We start from the raw sequence: 19,920 nt of genomic DNA, 5'->3' as shown, positions 1-19,920 counted from the left end.
TTTTTTGTGCTACAGTTCTATAGTAAATTCAGCTTCCAGCTTGGATATGATTTGATTGTTAGCTTTGTTTGAATGACCAGATAATTTTCATTTTCTGTCCATCATTTACAAGAGTCTTCCTTGACTTGTGTCACAAACCACAATGCAAAACAAGATTGCTTGCAAGTATGTGGGGGAGGAGGGGCTTCTTTCCCTTTCGTTTGGTGACCGTAGTTTATCGCATTCCTGCACATCTACCAATGTGATATGTGCCAGCAGTGCCCATCTGCCATGTACATTGCCCAAACTGGACAGTCTCTATGCAAAAGAATAAATGGACACAAATCTGACATCAGGAATCATAACATTCCTAAAACAGGAGAACATTTCAATCTCTCTGGTCACTCAGTAACAGACCTCAAAGTGACAATTCTTAAACAAAAAAAACTTCAAAAACAGACTGCAACGCAGAACTGGAATTAATTTGCAAACTGGATACCATCAGATTAGGCCTGAATAAAGACTGGGAGTGGTTGGATTATTACAAAACCTAAACTTAATTTCCCCAATACTAATTTCTCCCTACTGTTACTTCTTGTCAGCTGTCTGTAATGGGCCACTCTCTTACTGCTTCAAACCTTATTTTTCCTCCCTTGGTATCCTGTTATTAATTGATCTATCTCATTAGACTGACCTAACACTTGGTAAAGCAACCTCCATCCTTTCATGTATTTATCCCTGCTCCTGTATTTTTCACTTCATACATCTGATGAAATGGGTTCTAGCCCATGAAAGCTTATGCTCAGATAAATTTGCTAGTCTCTAAGGTGCCACAAGGACTCCTCGGGTTTTTTTGCGTTTGTTTTTTTGCTGATACAGAGTAACACAGCTACCACTGAAACCTAAACTGCACTGTAACTCTTCCTTCAATTCTCAACATATCAGTACACTTCCACTTCTCACGTTGTTACTTAAAGCAGTTATATAGTGAATTTAGTGCTCAGGAGAGGTGCTGGAGTGACGGGTTTAAACACAGAAGTTTGCTGTTTGTCCACCAAACAGGCATACAACAACAGTGCCAGTGCAAGATTCCTCACACTACCCCCATCATTGTGCCTCAACCCTGTTTTATAGTGATCACGGCTAGGGTGAGTCGACTATTTCAGTCTGCTTATCTGTCCAATTTTGGCCCTCACACTGTCAAGAAAGGTGCTAATCATGATGTGGACACATGTTCACCAGGCAGGGCTGCGCAGAGAGGGGGCAAGTGGGGCAATTTGCCCCAGGCCCCTCAGGGGCCCCATGAGCCCTGGCCTGGCGGCAGGCTGGGTCCTCGGCGGCATTTCGGCAGCAGGAGGCCCTTCAGTGCTGCCAAAGACGCAGAGCGACTGAAGGGCCCCCATCACCGAAATGCCCCACAAGCCCTGGCCCAGTGCAGTCTAGGTCTTTGGCAGCATTTTGCCGGCAGGCGGCCCTTCAGTGCTGCCAAAGACGCGGAGCAACTGACGGGCCCCCCACCACCGAAATGCCGCTGAAGACCCGGACCGCTGCCGGGTGAGTACATGCACCACAGCTCCTCCTTTTGCCCCAGGCCCCCTGAATCCTCTGGGCGGCCCTGCCACCAGGAGCAGATTGAGACCACCAACAGGTTTCACATATGCTGCTAATATGATTGTCAGATGGTAATGATTTTCAGTCATTGACCTCATCCTGAATCACATCAGTGACCTAAAGGAGAAAAGCTGTGAATCCTAGTGTTAATTCCTATGATCTCCCTTCCCTTTTAAGCCACTCTGTATGCTGCTTTCCATTGCCAGTGCTGAGCATTAAAAATTGAAAACTCAGTTTCACTAATCAAACCACATTTTGTCATCTGCAATATCTTGTATATGAAGCCAAAAAGTAAAATAACTGTCTTTCATTCTCTCTTGATATTAGAATGAGAAATCTACCACTCCTGTGTCTAAATCAAATACCCCAACTCCACGGACTGATGCTCCAACTCCAGGCAGCAATTCTACTCCTGGATTAAGGACTGTGCCTGGCAAGCCATCGGGAGTTGACCCTTTAGGTTAGTAACAATTGGCCTCTGGAAAAGCATCTAACTTTTCGGTCCTTTACGACACTGCATTCTGTGTCTTCTGTTGTTTTCTTCCTTGAAGTGCTGAGCATCACTTATACCTCTTTAAATTGAGCACTATTCCCTCAACAGCTTCCGGTTTAAGGACTCCGATGGCGGTACCATGTCCCTATCCTGCTCCCTTTGGAATTGTACCACATGCTGGAATGAATGGGGAGCTGACCAGTCCAGGAGCAGCGTATGCTGGGCTGCATAATATTTCCCCTCAAATGAGTGCAGCAGCTGCAGCAGCAGCAGCAGCAGCAGCTTACGGGAGGTCTCCAGTGGTAAGTGTTTGCCCCAGGGGATGCGAATATGTTTGGAGTTGGAGAGGTGTGGGGTGGGTCATGTTAAATTAAAGACATGCAGGGTTAAATCTAGTTCAGCCTATTCCTAATTTGAGGAATATGTTGTGGAAGAGGTAAGCGAACACGAGTTTCGTTTAATACATCTTTTTGTTCTGCTTGGGGAAAACTGCAGGTTGGTTTTGATCCACATCATCACATGCGAGTCCCAGGCATCCCTCCCAATCTGACAGGCATCCCAGGAGGAAAACCGTGAGTTTTAAACACTAAACTTATGAAGTTAATCATTTACCGAAGTAGTGTTCCCTTGCTGGCTGGATTTCCCCTGGGCTACTGAATACTATTGCCTGAATAGAAGTAAGTTTAGGATTGAGGGAGTAGAGAGCATGGTTTAATCCTTGTTTTTTATTTTAAAAGTTTGTTTGGAGTTTTCTTTTGAAATCTGCTACCCGCCAGAAGGTATCAGATGGCATAGAGCAGCTGTGGTGGGGAGAGGGGGCTCCTTTGCTAAATCTGAAGTAGGGCCCCCATCTCTGTATAGAAATACAAACTATAAAAGGATCTGTGGTATACATGTCTGCTGTACTGTGTTTCTCAGCTTAAAAATAATTCCATTGGGCATGAAAGCCTTGCAATCACTTGCAAACTTATTAGATGCTATAAACAGCAGTGTGCAGAGAAAGGAACGCTGAAATGTTTTGTGTGATTGAAAATACTGAAAAAAATTATGGTTTCATAATGTTCAAATTCATCCTTGATGGAACTCACCAGAAAAGGTGAACTACTCTAAGAGGCTTTGCTTGCTGTGTAATTCTTTTTCCGGGCTCGCAAACTCCCCACTCACATTCCTCTTGAGTTAGAGTGAGGGGGAAAAAATAGTAATGCAAATCATATTGATCTAGGTTTTATCTGAAGGGCCTCAAGTTCCACTTCCTTTGTGACACTTAAAAAAAAAAATAGACTAGCTAAAAATGAAGAGGTTGAGGGATATTTGGGATGTAACTTGACTTTAAATATATAAAAGTTGTACATACTATGATTGTATCCCTCTCCCCCAATGTTACTTGTTAGCAGCTGGCAAAAGACAGCTTAAGATATGTGTTGATGTACCTGTACCTACACAGAGCCATAATAACTTCATTGGGGCTCTGTGTAGGCTCCAGGGTTGGCACAGGGGGCAGTCCCGTGGGCCAGATCCAAAGCTTGCAGGCTGTAGTTTTCCCACGCTTGTTCAAAATAGTGCTTATAGAAATCTGATGGTGGAAACCAAATCTACTTAAATTAGGAAGTTGGTATCTTTTAACTGCAAAAAACAAAAAAAATCTGCCTGAGCTTTTCTTGAATTTAGTGTCATAAAGTGAAGTGTCAATTTGTCACTCAGGCCTGCCGAAACAAGAAAAGGGAGAAAATAGGATGCAGAAATAGTGAAAAGTCTGTGGTTATGAGTATAAAGAAGGGAAAACTAGAGATCATGTACATATGGTTGAATTTTTATACTGCTGAAAAAGCCGCTGTAATATTAGCACATTGTGTAACTTTAACAAATAAAATGGTTGAATTTTAAAGGCTGCCTTTTTAAACTAACAATTTCAGTGCAATAACTAAAGCAAGTCTCCTCCAAATGATATTTCTGTGAGCTATTTTCATATCTCTGCTATTACAGCTGTGTGATTTTTTTTCCATCAGTACTACCATGAATTAGGTAGTCTTTGAAAATTAACCCTCTATTAACCATACATTTATGTGTACGGAGGAGTCGTCTAATAAAGTTTGTGTTCAGTAATATATATTCTTTAATATGTCACATCTTAAAACAAAACAGTTTCACAAGCCAAGTGATCTCCATAGAAAACATTTGGAGATGAAGTTGTTGATAGCTTATTCACAGGTGGCATAACTGGCAGTCACACAACACATTCTTTCTCAGTGAGAGTCCTGATTCCAGCAAAAGGAATTGGGATTTGTGCTTGTCATGTAAGTGCAACAACAACAAATTACTTGCATGTTTTTGCTGTACTGCCATTTCAGGAATTGTGCCTAAAAACCTTTAACTCCTTGGTGTCATTGGTTTCAATCCTTCTATTGATAGAGTACAGTAAAATATAATATAAGCTTTTAAGATATGTGCACCCCATCGTTTAGTTCAGTGAAAGCCAGGCAATGAAGTAATCCCATACTGTCTTGAGGGTTCATATTCATAAATGAAAGCCTCTAAAGGAATAGTGACCTATCCATACTCTTGGGCTTCCCTACTTCTGCTATGTATGTATATCAAATCACATACCAAATCTCAGATCCAGTCACGTGCAAATTTAAGGTTGGAAACATATCTCTACTCACTCCAGAAATCAGAACCACGTGGCTTGAGTCCTGAAAAGCTATTTGGTCTGTGTCTGGATAACTTTCCTTGTGGAGATGACTAAAACCAACATTTTCGAAACTGGATGCCTAATGATAGGTGACTAAATCCATATTTAGAGGCTAATAACTTCAGGTCTTCAGAAGTACTGAATTCCCCTGGCTACTGTTAATGTAAATGGAAGGTGAGGGTGTGCAGTACCCCTGAAAATCTGACCATTGCATTAGGTACCTTACTATGGTGTTAGATGCCAAAATGTATACAGTCAAGTCTGAAAATATTGGCCTATGTATCTTGTTCTCTTTCTTAAATAGATGCTAGAGATAACTCGTTAAATCACTTTCCTCTTCTCCTTTTCTCAGAGCTTATTCATTTCATGTAAGTGCAGATGGTCAGATGCAACCTGTACCTTTCCCTCCTGATGCCCTCATTGGACCAGGAATTCCTCGTCATGCTCGTCAGATCAATACTCTGACTCACGGGGAAGTAGTGTGTGCAGTTACCATCAGCAACCCCACAAGACACGTGTATACTGGTGGAAAGGGATGTGTCAAAGTCTGGGACATCAGCCACCCAGGGAACAAGAGCCCTGTCTCTCAGCTGGACTGCCTTGTAAGTGAACATCTAGGAATAAAAATGAAGCTTGATCAGATAGGAAGGGGGTAGAAGAAAGCAGTTTAGAAAATATTCAGATTTTGCAAGAGTCATATGATAGCATTAAGATATGGGTTATGATGATCAATTAGTGTCATCAGCATTGAGAACCAGCTCTTCAGCTCGTGCTGATTGGTGAGCTTCATTCAGGTTCTTTTTATTACGTGTACTGTTAAGTTGTTCATTTCTGGTGTGTTTGTTATAATACACATGCTTTTTCCTCCGACAAACCAAAATCCCCTAAAACTATATGGGCAAGAGGCAAGATAAAAAATAGTGCTGTAGATGCTGTCTATAAACTTTGAGATTATGGGTGTGTGTTGAAGCCTTATATCCTTTCATGTGCTAAAAATTACTTGCAGACTCATTCTAATATATGGTCCCCGTATGTCTTCTGACAGTTTTTAAAAATCTCCATAAATTATTACTGAGAACGGCAAGTTATTTGCTTGTGCTAACAAGATGCACCATTATTGGCAACTTTTCTCTTGTAATTTAATGTTCTTGATGAGATGTTGTAATTGCTGCTACATCAAAACTGTGCAGAATGTGTGACCCTAATACCTCCTTGGTGGTGGCAGCAGGGCTCATTAAAATGGGAGGCAGAGGTATGTCAGAATTTGGTACACCTAGTCATCAAGGAGTTAATGTACTGAAATGAGCAGAGTATAAAAATGAAACCTTTAATAAAAGCTGTCAAATGCAGTAACATTGAAGTGTTTGGAGTTGGGTGCAGGTCTTTGCATTTTGATGCTAATTAAGATTAAATAGCTCTCACTACTGAATTTTGTAGATCAAGTTTAAGTACTTCCCTGATGTCGTGTAATTTTCTGGCATTAATACACTTTATCATTGTCATAAGTGTAACTGGCTCATTAAAACCAGGAGGGAATACAATACTTTTATGGATTTCGGCTCTCATGTTAATGCTGTTTTCCTTTCCTCATGAGTAATCTCGTGATGGCTTCTGTCTCCACAGAACAGAGACAACTACATCCGTTCCTGCAGATTGCTTCCAGACGGCCGCACCCTGATTGTCGGTGGGGAAGCCAGCACGTTATCCATTTGGGACCTGGCAGCTCCTACCCCACGTATAAAAGCAGAGCTGACATCTTCTGCCCCAGCCTGCTATGCTCTGGCTATCAGCCCCGATTCCAAGGTCTGCTTCTCCTGCTGTAGTGATGGGAACATTGCAGTGTGGGATCTGCACAACCAGACATTAGTCAGGTAGGTCAACAGAACTGGATTGTCAGGTTGTGAAGAATTAATTAACAATAGCATGTAAATTCTCCCTTAATTTTTCTTTAATGTGCTCTTAATTAACTGTTTCAGTATTTTGTTGTTAAGGAGCCAGGATAATAAAATCGTGATTAAAAACTACATCCTTATTTATAAGTTTAGAGGGTTTTATAATGGCAAACTTTACAGTTCTCTTCTAATGCTGCTAGACTGGGGTCTGATGGCTGCTTAGAGTAAAATCAGCTTGTGTTGACGTTGCTAAGATTCTCCTAGGTTCTTATAAAACATGGAATAGTTTGATATTGTGTAATACATTGCATACAACCACACCTCTTTGATCTGTGCTTAATGTTTGTATTCTAAGTAAGGATGGGCCTGAATCACCACATTCAGATCTGGTTTTGGACAGCACAAAGTTTGGGGGTTTTCAGATGCACGTGTTTGATTATTTCTCATCCCCAGTGTAAAGCATCTTAAGCGGCACCCAATAATACAGATCTGCGTTATAAAGCATTGTAGTAATACATGTAAAAGATGGGCTTTTATCAGGTGGTCTGATGATCCCACTGAGACTGTTCTGTATTAAAGCCCGTGTAAGTGATTGCAGATGATTTTTAGAGCCAGTAAGATGTGACATTTTTAGAGCCAGGAAGATGTGACATTCCCAGTTCCTGATGTGATTTCACAGTCTCAGGCAGAGATACCCAAATCTGAACCTTAAAACATACCGTATATACTTGTTCACTAGCCCATTCATTTATAAGCTGACCCCCCCTACCCCAACCCGCAGATGGTTAGGTAAAAATGGCAAAAACTCTATGACCCTTTCATTAGCCAACCCGATATTTCAGAGGTTAGCAAACTTTGGCTCCCGGCCTGTCAGGGTAAGCTGCTGCCGGGCCAGGATGCTTTGTTTACCTGGAGCATCCACAAGCGTGGAGCCTCTTGGCTCCCAGTGGCTGCGGTTTGCCATTCCAGCCAGTGGGAGCTGCAGGAAGCAGCACAGGCTGAGGGATATGCCAGCTGCCACTTCCTGTGGTTCCCGTTGGCTGGGTATGGCAAACCACAGCCACTGGGAACTAAGTGGTTCCGTGCCTGCAAACACTCCAGGTAAACAATGTCCCAGCCCACTAGCGGCTTACACTGACGGGCCGGATACCAAAGTTTGCCAACCCAGATCTACAATGACAATGAATTAGATATTCAATTCAATAGAGCTTAAAATCGTCAATTTTTGGTATAAACCCATTGATAAGTCAACCCCTGCTCTTTGATGCTTCACTTTTTTACCAAAAAATTCGGCTTATGAACAAGTATATATGGTACTTAAAAAGTGCTATGCTGACTAGGCTGATTATTTGATGCATTCCACACACAGTTCATTTGGTTATCTACACATTCAGAATAAATTCAAGTCACTCTACTAAAATATGCTTTTGCTACGTTTTAATAACTAGAGTGATTAAAAGAAATAAACCAAAACTAGCATGATCTGCACGGAAAAATGAAGATGGATCAAAACCATTCTACCATTAGTGTGTGCATGTGTTTTCTTTTGACATTTTCAGACAATTCCAGGGCCACACAGATGGAGCCAGCTGTATTGACATTTCTAATGATGGTACCAAGCTCTGGACGGGAGGTTTGGACAATACTGTGAGATCCTGGGACCTCAGAGAAGGAAGACAGCTACAACAGCATGATTTCACATCACAGGTTCACTCTCAAAGCTTTGACATGTTAGAGAAATCCATGGTGGCTTTATAAAATGAGCACATTTTTTAAAAAGCAGACTTGAAGAAGAGTTCCTAGAATTTTTTCACTTAGTCTTTTGCACTGTTTTTAATATGGCAGCTAAACATTTTTTCTCGATTATGGCTCTCAGTTTGACCGGTCAGTATTTTTCCCACAAGAACAGCAGAGAGCCCTATTTATGAAGGGGATTTGCCAGATTAAAGTATTCCTATCTAACCAGTCTTCAGTTCTGTAGATCTTGGTTTAAAAGATATTTTTACAAAAATATTTCTAATGCTGTTGGATGGGCTGGGACAGTAACTTTTATAGCTTGTTTCAATGCTTTACTATTACAGTTCAAAATGAGTTGCATTTACGTGAACTAATTTGTCTTGATTACTATAGTAAATGATTAGCATCTTTTAAAACTTGTATAGCAGCCCAAAATGTAGCTCACATTTTGTGAACAGTGATAACAATGTAGCAGGAATTAGCTCTGACTATTTCAAGCTCCTCCTTTATTGACTGAAGCATGTGCTGTGTTAATTCCAGATCTTCTCACTGGGTTATTGTCCAACTGGTGAATGGTTGGCAGTAGGAATGGAGAACAGTAATGTTGAGGTGTTGCATGTTACTAAACCAGACAAGTATCAACTGCATCTTCACGAGAGCTGTGTGTTGTCACTCAAATTTGCTCACTGTGGTAAGCCACAACATCTATGCCAGTATTTTCTCTCCTAACAAATCTCTTTTGAATAAAAACAAGGAAATGTAAAACCAGATGTTCAATGTAATATTAAAATTAAACTTTTTTCTGTATGATTTATTTTTAATACAAATGACTTGTAGTGAAATACCTTAATCTAGCCACATGTAACTTTGACTGTTCTCTGGATAATTTTTTCATCAATGTGATGGATCATTTTTCTGCATAATCTGGGGGTTTTGTGCATGCGTTCATTGAAAATGTAAATAATTATAAAAAAAAATTTAAAAATCTGATTTCAGGCAAATGGTTTGTAAGCACTGGAAAAGATAATCTTCTTAATGCCTGGAGAACACCTTATGGAGCCAGCATATTCCAGGTAATAATCTCCTCCTAAAAGCTATCTTCCACATTACAGTACAATAGAGGTGCACTTTTCAAGGTCCATCATTAACTTAAGGAGTTTTTAAATGGGTGTTCTTGGCTAATTATGTTTCTTTTAAGACTTTGTCTGTTATAATGAGGTGTACAAGATTTTGTCCTCAATATTTTAAATTTTAACATTACAATAAAGTGGACCCTTATCTTGAAGTTGGGCTTTAATGCTCATTTTGAATCCTTTTTGTCTCGAGTTTCTTATGCCTATTTCCTCTCCTTTGTATATTATGCTGTGGACAGTGGAATATAGCGCAGGTGTCGCGTGGTTAACTTTAGCATTCATTGCATATCCAAAATCCTGCAGAAAATAGTGAAAACCAGACTCAACACATGTATCTTTTTCAGTTCACAGACAAGAGGAATAAAGCCTCATCAGCACTTTTTTCCCTAACTTATATCTGTGACATGCCATTTTAAAAAAAATTCCCCTTTATTTCATGAAATAGCTTAACAGGTTTGGTCTAGATAAGCACCGTTAAGATGTCCTAATGTGTATTGAGATTTAAAAGTCATTACATTAAGCAGGAAAACTCTTGAATTTAAGAGCTGACACTTATGGAAGATTCTTGTGGAATGTAATAGGAAATACATATAGAAAGGTTATCTTTTTTCCTTTAAACATCCCATAAATATTAACTGTCTCTTTCTAATGGAACTTAATGATGCCTCCTTCAGAAAAGCAAACTCTGTTTAAACTCTTATAGATTAGTCAGACTATAAAGAAACCTGCACTTGATTAGGAAAACCTTTCCCACTCTAATCCCGTCTTCAAACTCCCATTCCAATAGAATATTATTGAGGAGTAGTTCCACCCAGCCTCCAGCAACTTCTGCCAAAATCCTGGATGCTTCTTCATTGAGCTCCAAATATTTAAATATAAATATATGTATCATATACTATATCTAGGTAGATATAAAGTAATTCTCTCTCTTGCTCTCAGTTTTATGTTGTACCCATTGTACTGTCTATTTGTCTATTGCATTCTGTTCCACTGAAGTGCTTTTACTATGCCAGTCACTCTCGTGTCTTCTCATCTGTTTGTTTTATTTTTCCTGAGATTGTAAGTTCCTTGGTGCAGGGATGGTCCTTCTTTTCCATTTCAAAAGTGCTAAGAAGAAGGTACTAAAACCAGTAATGATTCTCATTCTCTATTATATCCTATAGAAGTCACTCTAAACATGTATAGAAACCTCTTAAATTTTTCTAAACCCTGTTGGTTTTATCCCAGTTAAACTCTATAGGACTTCTCCAAAAGGGGAATGTATTTTTTTAAATGGCTTTTGGCATGTTTTTAAGCAGGCAAAAAATAATTGAGTTATATAAACATTTAATAAATACTCACTGTTTGAGTAAAGTGTGAGGAGTGGGCACAGGATTGGAGGAATTAGTTTGTTTTATAGGTTGTCTTCAATTCTGTAATACTGAATAAAACATTCCCTGTCCTTTTATGTTGCTCTGTGTATTGTCTTAAATACTTTAGGTGAGGGAAGTTTGGGGAATTATTTTTGCAATTACATCTGCCAGCCCTTCAGCTCTGCTGTGAGTCAATATATTTTGGTATTTAGATAAGCTCTTCTATGCATTCCCCCTTAGTAAACTCTCTACTGATTTAATCTTCTAGTCTGGTGCCATTTGTGTTCACCTGATTTTTATTAACATAGAAAAATAGTTAATTTCTTTATGCTTATGTATTTTTCTTTTGTTTCTCATAGTCCAAAGAGTCCTCATCTGTGCTTAGCTGTGATATTTCTGTGGATGACAAATACATTGTCACTGGCTCTGGGGACAAGAAGGCTACAGTCTATGAAGTTATTTATTAGACACAAAGCTGAATGCAAACAGGACTCCTCCTCCTAGCACTTTGCTGTATATTCCTTTTTTTTTCCTTTCCAAACTGAGGACTTACAATGCTCATCACAGTTGTGGAGTTCATTTTTTCCTCATCTAACTTGCTATTGAATTGTGAATGCTCATTAAGAACTTTGTGATACCAAACTTAAGATATCTGCTTGGAAGAAGAGAGGATAAGCATACTTAAAACTGAACTGATTCTCTAATTATGTATTATAGCTGTAATGTATTTATTTTGTTTAAAGAAGGCTTTCTAACAATGAACTGACTAAATAAAGCTGTCTGCCCCTGCCTTGGTTTGAAAGGTGCGTTGTATATTTTGTGTTTTTTGCTGGTGGGTGGAAAGCAGGAGAGGGTGGGAGGTCAAAAGTGACAAGTGCACTAAATAGAATAATAGCTTATATTAAATTTTTGACTATTTATCTTGCTCTCAGTTAAGACCTCCTAAGTGCTACTGTAATATAAATAATTATTGCGGGAGGAAGATGATCTAATTTAACTAATTTTAGACCGGCTTGGAAATCTAGAATAATAATTACGAACTAAAACTGGTTGTGTGTGTGTGTGTGTGTGTGTGTGTGTGTGTGTATATATATGTATATAATATGCCTGTGATTTTTTGCTAATTAAGTTCAGAGTTGAATTAAATAAATTGTAATGAAAAATGGGCCAAAAATGAGATTGTTACATACATTAAAAGGAATCTGCTGTCATGTAGTGTTTTGTAAATAGATTTGTTTTCAATGCTTCTGGGGATGGTGAAATCCTGTGTGTTGATCCAGGCTTTTTAATATAACGTCTCTTTGTTGTATTGCAGAGAGAAATACAGTAACTTGCCTCGGAGATCCAACTTTATCTCTTCTGGATATTTTTGCTACATTTCTTTGAGAAGGGAGATGTGCATCTTTCAGCAATTTTGCAGTTACAAGAGATTACAGAAAATTCATTGGAAACTGCACTGAAATGATAATGGATTCCTACCAATGTATGGACTACAAAAGCAAGGATCTCAGAGGTAGGATTTACAAGAGCACTCATTCTGAAGTTCAGAAAAGAATGGATTTTTACTTGGGAGAAGGACTTGCTTTATTTGCCACCCGTTCTATCCAAGTCTTAGTTGGATGTCCCTGAAATGAACACAGGCTGTGCCATTGTGCCAGAGACATTGTGTTACCTTTTTATGTTGTTGTTGCTGTTAAACTATGATCTGTGACTTTTTTTTGAATGCTTTTAAAAAAAAAAAATCTTTAAGTCTGTGGATCTGCTGATGTACAGTGCCTTTGCTGCTATGGATCAAAATCAAAAGAACGGTGTAGATAAATCTTATTGTATAAGTAGAAAATTACTTAATTTCATACTAGAAATGGATTGATGCTGCAAGTTGAAATGGACTGTTCATTGAAGTTCCAAATGTGGTAGCAAAAAATAGTGTCTTAAGTGCTTAGTGTTTGATGTCATTAACAGTTTCGTAATACTCTACAGTGTAGAAAGATTTTGATACTAAACTGTGTCATTGTACATAGTTCTAATGCATTGTATTGACCACCATAATCTATAATGGTAGATTATTGTTTGTGCATTCAGACTTTTAAGCATTAAACATAAGTAACTTCTATGATGGTATTATTTTTCTAATTTTTTTCCCCTTTGTGGATTTGCACACCTCAGTATTGCGGGCAGATTTCAGTTTGGTCAAAAGAGAGTAGGCAGCTGAAGAAAAGTTCTAAATTGCACAGCATATCACTATAGACTCTTGAAAAAGAACAATGTGTTTTGTAAAAGACACTTCCCACCAATTGTCTGGTTTCACAACCAACTTTCTTAACTGAAAATTTCTATAGTTAGTTATACTATTGCAATGGTTTTAGAGATTGATACCATGCTAAGAGCTCAGCTGTATCTGTGAGTATAGTACCTCCCTGTTTTGTGCATTTTCTAATCTCCTATGAAGTTTGGGTTCCTCCACACCTCAGTGAGAGTTAAGTTTGGAACAGCCCATGTTCCATGGCTTGCTAAAGCATGCACAACTCAATGGGCTCCATTATAGAGGAATTGATTCAAAATCCATTGATGTCACTGGGCTTTGGATCAAGCCTAAAGATCTCAAACCAATTTTCATTTAATCAACAGAAGGACTATCATTGATTTCAGTGGGCCCTAAGCTAGGGAAAAGAAATCTAGCCCACCAGATACAAATATGAAGGGTACTGATATGGGAGCCAATGATTGGGAGCCCATTCCTTTTAGTTTTTCTTTTAACCTACTATTTTAAATCAGTTACTTTTATAATATTTATTGGTGAGGAGGAATGGAGAGTGATATACTAATTTCTTCAAGTGATAGTCCCTATTGCATTCTACTGAGGGTTTACGCATGCACGCAATGCATCTGGAGCCGGAGAATTTAAAAGTAGTAGTGTCTGTTGGTCCACAAATGTGCACTAGCCTTGGCTCATGGTTTTGTCTGAGGTGATAAAGGACAGAGTGGAATGACTACATCTCCAGTTCCTTCTCACTGCCACATGGTCTTGAGTCAGAGCTACTAGTGTCCTCTCGTGTTTGATGCACCTTTAAAAGTTTTGAACTGTAGATAGTTATTTTTTTCTTGTAACATTTGCTGTTTTTACTGCTCTAACATCATTTTAGCTTTTAGTAATATTTTTAATAGAACTGAGACTTTGGGGGAATCAGTTTACTGGTTACCCCCTCATCCCCACCCCAGTATCCACGTGCAGGCACTGGATTATGCTGAAGGCGCCAGGATTTTAAATCTGTGCCTCCTGCCTTCAGTCCTTCTCAATCAGTGACCAAAATCAACACTGCCTCTACTGCTTGGGAGAAGCCCATGTTTCATCCAGGTACAGTATCTGCTAGTCCTCCTCAAGCCATACCCAAGAAGGCCAGGCTCTCTGCCGTAAGAAGTACCTCACAGAAGTTGCCATGAGGCCTCCATTAGACCCAGAATGAACACCATGCCACCACCACCATCTCTTCCCCCACACCCCACCCCCATACATTGGCCTGAGACAGCCAGGATGCACCTTTGACTTTGGAGATGCAGATTGGCTCCAGCATTACAGCCTCTCTGAATCTTGTGCTGGGGCCTAGTCAGGAGGTAAGGAGCAAGCATGTAAGTCTTCCTCCAACCAACTCCTTCCACAAGTTTCAGCCACGGGGAGGCAGTGCATTTCAAGATGCACAAGCATGGGGGGGAAAAAACCCTGCGCAAACTGACGCATCAGCCAGTATCGAGCCCCACACACACTCAACATTGGCCTCCCTTAAGACAAGGGATCCATTGTTTCTGTTGAAGTCCTCCTCTGCAACCTGGTTCCAGCTACCATTAACCCTGGAGAGATTGAAGAAAACACCAGAACCACATGAACAACTTTCCCTAGAAGAACTGAGATCTCCATGCTTTCCACTACCATCCACATCTAGGATGGCCAGATCTCCCACCCAGGACATACCACAGTCAAGGCATGCTTCAATACATCCTCCTATGGTTTACGCGCTTCTGCCAGCCCCGACAGTACTGCCATCGGAATGGGATCTTGCCCTTAGAGGATTCAGAGGGAGCACAAGTTCCCTACCACGACTACAGTTTTCCCAAAAGACCGCTGACAACATGTATCTCCAACAGCAGAGGACCACACTATGGGGCCCTGTGCAGCACCCACCAGATCCATCCTGCTGACCCTATTGGTAAGATCCTGGCCCCAGTACCACCACCCCCTCAGCACCCACCTCATTCCATCAGGGAAGCTTTGCTTCTATCGCTACCAAGGACACCCTTGAGCAGATGCTCCGAATCAGTTATGGAGGAAGAATCACTCAGTCCAGTTCAGACTGCCAGAGCAAGAGCATTTTCCATCCTCCTCTCCAGATGCTGCAGTAACTTCAGCTTCCCCTTGCTTCCAGAAGACTGTTTTGGCAATTTCAAGGTCTCCTGCAAAGGATAGCAAACCATCTTCATAGGACAAACTCACAAGACAAACAGCATTAGCTTCTGGACATCCTTCGTTCCTTGGTACCAAGTAGTGTTTCCTTATCGATCAATGAGACCTTTCTCCAACCAGCTCAAATAGTTTGGCATACCCCAGTCACATGCACACCTACTCCCAAGGGGGCAGAAAAGAGATATATGTATTAGCTAAGAGGTCAGAGTTCAAATTCTCACACTCCTCCCCTAGCCAATTCCTTTGTGGTGCAAGCAGCAACTGAACAATCCAGACAGCAACACTCGTGCTCAGCTCTAGCAATACGGAGGGTAAACGACTGAATCTTCTGGAACACACGATCTTCTATTCAGCTAGTCTTCAGTTCCTAATTTTGAACTACCAAGCCTTGTTGGCCAAATCTGACTTCCTCAACTATGGCAAACCATAGGACTTTACTGAAAAACTGCCTCAGCAAAATTGAGTCTGGGAAACGGGTGGTGAGGACAGTGCTTCAGTCTGCTCTAGATGCAGCAGATACCTCATCTTGCTTGATGGCTACAGGCATTACCATTTGGAGGGAATTGTGGCTTCATTCATCTGGCTTCATGTGCCTTCATTTTCCACAGGGAGATGCAAAATACCACGGAGGACCTCCCTTTTTTTTTTTGATTAATCCCATCTTTTTAACTAGAAAACCAACGATTCCCTCTACACCCTAAATGATTTAAGGCCACACTTAGATCATTGGGTATCTGTACACCTGCACCCAAGCAAAATTTCTACCAATTCAGGAACAACGATTCAGGAATCCCCAGTTCTTCATCCAAAGACCATACAAATCACCATGCAAGCTCCAAAAGACCCAACAATCCTGCCTTCACTGCTTTCATCATCACACATGCAGTCATCTCAGAAAAGAGATAAGAGTACCACTGGAGAGCAATCAATCACTATGCCTACTGCCATATAACTAGTCCAGCTCCTGCAGAGGTCATCTAGCACTCCTTCTACTAGCTTGGAGTGCAATAAAAACAGAGAAATGGGTGCAAGATATCAACCTCTATGGCTATACGATCGAGTTCATCATGCTACCTCATCCACAACCCATGGCCTGCTCCCTTTTCAGGGTCCACTCTGACTTCATCCTTGATCTAGAGGTAGGCTCCTTATTACAAAGAGGGATAGAGCAGTTTCCTCCAAACTATCAAGGGACAGTGTTCTATTCAACTTCCTGATACCCAAAATGAAGGCCTGGATTTCCGTCACCACAGTCGCTTCATTCGCAAACCCAAATATCTTATGTTCACTTTAGCAGCTGTCATACCATCACTAGAAAGACACATGGTTTACAGCTCTCAATATGCAGGATGCCTGTTTACATTGGATGGGTGTCAATGTGAACAGATTCCTTTGCTTCATGGTAGGCACCCAGGATTTTCAATACAATTTGAACTCACCACTGCTCCCAGGGTCCTCACTAAGTTTTTTCTTTTGTCATAGTGGCCCACCTCCAGACTTTATGGGATCCATGTATTCCCATATTTCGACAACTGGCTACTAGCAGTGTGATCCAGAGACGAAGCTCAGATCTCTACCTCCATGTTTCTGAGACGTCTTTCCTCACTAGAAGTCAGCATCAATGTTAAATTTAACTTTGGTTTCCACACAGTCCCTAGGCTTCACTGACCTCTCCAACTCAGTCACAACACAAGCTTAAGTACCAAGGGACAGATTCCAGACTCTGCAAGAACTCGTCACCTGAGTAGTCAATAGTCCATCTGTCCTGGTCAGGACTTGCCTTTTCCTCCCCTTGGCCACATGGCAGCCTGCATGAATGTCACCGCCTTTGCTGCCTACAGATGTGGCTCCAGAGAGTTTACTCACCCACGCAGCATGCCATGGACCTTACGCTTACAGTCCCTCCCAAGCTCTCTTCCCTCTAGTGTGGACACATCTAACACCGACCTGTGTAGGAATTCGCTTTCTCCCATCCTCTCCGGACAGCACGATCATCACAGAACTCTGCAATGGATACCTCATTCAGCACAGTTGTCTTCCACTCAACCATTCCAGCCTCATCCTCGCACCACTTGTTAATCACCCTCAGTGGAATACAATAGACCATCACTTGAAGAGGAGCTTACTTATCTGTAGCTGGAGGCTATTTGAGATGTGTGGACCTTGTCTGTATTCCACTTCACACCCTCTTTCCCTTCTGCTGTGGATCTGTTTGATTTTGCAGTGGATAAAGAACTGGAGACACAGTCAGTCTGCCCCGCCCTTTATCATCTCAGATGAAACCATAAGGCAAGGGTGCATGCGCGGACCAATTGATACTACTGCTTTCAAATTATCTGGCTCCATACACATGCTGTGCATGTGTAAACCCTCAGTGGAATACAGACAGGTACCAGACATCTCAAAGAACCTCTGATTATAGGTAAGTAACATCCTCATTTTTTCCTTCTCCCCTGAGCAATCTGTTTCTTTAGGACTGCGTTGAAGAGGAATTTCCAAAATGTCTTCCAAGCTGATGTAAATTTGTTGCTCAAGTGCAATTACATCTTTTAAAAGGAAGTTCTCAACTACTTATTACACCAGGGCTTCACAGAGATAAACACGATGTAGAAATTTTCTGTTTGTTATTCTAATCTGAACATACATAATAGGAATAGGAGAGACCTGTTGTTTTCAGAACCATTCAGTAATTTGAAAGGCTGTGTATTTTACCTTTACTTAAGGAAAGGAAACCTTCGATTTACTATGCCCAAGAGTACCCAAAAGCACATTTTTATATATTAGAATCATGCACCCCACCGCCAACACAAAGGCTTTCATTCTTTAACTTTTTTTTTCAGTGCACCCTTCTGAATTTCAAAATGTAGCTTTAACTGTGTTGTGATATACTTCAAAACACCATGCAATAGGTCTGTATATTGTTGTTTTGTATCGATGCTCTTTGAATAGTTTACAGGATCAAATGTCTGAATCCCAGGATTATTGAAATTAAATGTACAGTAATCCTGATTTTCCTCCTTCCCCAACCCCAGTGTTCAATGCAAATGAAAAGTAACCTGGATCACTTTTTTAGGTAAAGCATCCATTACGTTCACACTCCTTTTTCATCCTTTAATTCTTGAAGTTACTGCTTGGTTGCTTCTTTTCTTCTGTAAGAATCTGTTGCTGCCAGTTGTCTTTAGTACCTTTTTGCTTTGTTTTTTCATAATTAACAATCTTTGGTTTCCTTTTCTTAGTTCCCCCTCTACTAAAACTTGTCTGTCATTTGATGCAGTGACACATTAGACAAGCCTTCAACATTTATTATTGTGTATGAACACTCTAGCCAAGTTTAGGAGTCAAGTTAAGTCTAAATCCCTACTTTCAAAGGCTTATACATTTCTAAAAATGACTATATTTGAAATTAAATTTGTTTGTTCTCAGTCTTAAGGTGACTCTTTTGTCCCTTTCCTTTCCCCCCCCCCCCCCGTTTTTAAGCTATTCAAACATGAGAAATCAGATGGTGAAAACATCCTTTTTCTTTACTGGGCATTTTTTCCACTGTGATAGTACAGACTGCACATGAAAAGCACATGATTCCTCCTTGTCTCCCAAATTTTAAAGGTGTGATGTTCTAGATAAACACCCACAACTATGTGGCCATATATATGTTGAGCATCACGCATAACCACAAGCTAGATCCTCAGCTGATGTAAATGGTATAGCTCTGAAGTCTATTAAGCTATGCAAATTTATCCCAACTGAGAATCTAGCACATTGTGCTATGTCACACAACAAAACCCGGACAACCCAACTTGTCTCTCCTACACTTTACTGCTCTGGGCCCTCTCCAAACCTTCTCCTCCACCTCACACCCCCACTGTTTATTTAAATATGTGACTAAAACACGTCAGGATTTATATCTGAATGAGTGATTATTTGAATTGCAGTTTCTAATCCATATGCAAGTATTTATGATGCTTCAAAAAGTGAAATGCAAAAAACTGTTAAATGAGACATGGCTGAGATTTTTACATGCACAGGAGTCAGAAAATTCAAAGTAATGGCTTGCTCTGTTACTATTTCTCATCCATATTGAATATTTTATATATTTAAGCCATTAAAATTAACACTGTATGCAATGATACAAAATATAAGAAGGCTGTTTAAACTGTCACTTTGAATTTTTCAATTTGTGTGCATTGAAAGTCTTGGCAATAGAATTGCATTAGCACAGGATTTATGGGACAAAGGATTGCATTTAAAATTAAGAAATTTGCTAATATGAGTTTTTCTGGTGGCCAAGATCGTATTGAAATGGAGTGAGAGGGACTGACCTGCGACATAGCTGATAGTTCCACGTATTTAAAAAAAGAAGCCCCTTCACAGGAGATGAAGCCTGTAGTAGTGTGCTGTAGAAGATCCTCTTTGACAAAGCTCTTAAATAATGCACCTGCAGTGTCTGCTTTTGAACCAAGAGTTACTGAACATAACTCTTGATTTCATGTTTCTCCCGGTATTGGAGTACAGCATTTCCACCTCACAGCAAGAAAATTTTATGTCAAAACCAATAAATGTTGTTGTTCTTACCAAATGATT

The 19,920-nt window shown here is 40.3% G+C and overlaps 1 protein-coding gene across 8 annotated transcripts in view; it reads left to right on the top strand.

Moving 5' to 3' along the window:
• Nucleotides 1-12,999, top strand: part of TLE4 (TLE family member 4, transcriptional corepressor) — a 116,368-nt gene extending 103,369 nt beyond the window's left edge. For all 8 annotated transcript variants that reach the window (XM_030566364.1, XM_030566363.1, XM_030566360.1 and 5 more), the window contains 10 exons: nucleotides 1,918-2,050; nucleotides 2,192-2,385; nucleotides 2,579-2,655; nucleotides 5,125-5,374; nucleotides 6,396-6,643; nucleotides 8,224-8,371; nucleotides 8,942-9,092; nucleotides 9,398-9,474; nucleotides 11,246-11,689; nucleotides 12,202-12,999. In XM_030566364.1, the coding sequence (XP_030422224.1) occupies nucleotides 1,918-2,050; nucleotides 2,192-2,385; nucleotides 2,579-2,655; nucleotides 5,125-5,374; nucleotides 6,396-6,643; nucleotides 8,224-8,371; nucleotides 8,942-9,092; nucleotides 9,398-9,474; nucleotides 11,246-11,353 (1,386 nt within the window). In that variant the 3' untranslated portion in view covers nucleotides 11,354-11,689; nucleotides 12,202-12,999. The remainder of the gene's footprint in view (nucleotides 1-1,917; nucleotides 2,051-2,191; nucleotides 2,386-2,578; nucleotides 2,656-5,124; nucleotides 5,375-6,395; nucleotides 6,644-8,223; nucleotides 8,372-8,941; nucleotides 9,093-9,397; nucleotides 9,475-11,245; nucleotides 11,690-12,201) is intronic.
• Nucleotides 13,000-19,920: the final 6,921 nt, after the last annotated feature.

Source organism: Gopherus evgoodei, chromosome 6 (assembly GCF_007399415.2).
Source record: "Gopherus evgoodei ecotype Sinaloan lineage chromosome 6, rGopEvg1_v1.p, whole genome shotgun sequence".
NCBI classification, from domain to species: domain Eukaryota; kingdom Metazoa; phylum Chordata; order Testudines; family Testudinidae; genus Gopherus; species Gopherus evgoodei.
Note: the sequence above shows the minus strand (reverse complement) of the source record. Positions and strands in the feature narration are given on the sequence as shown.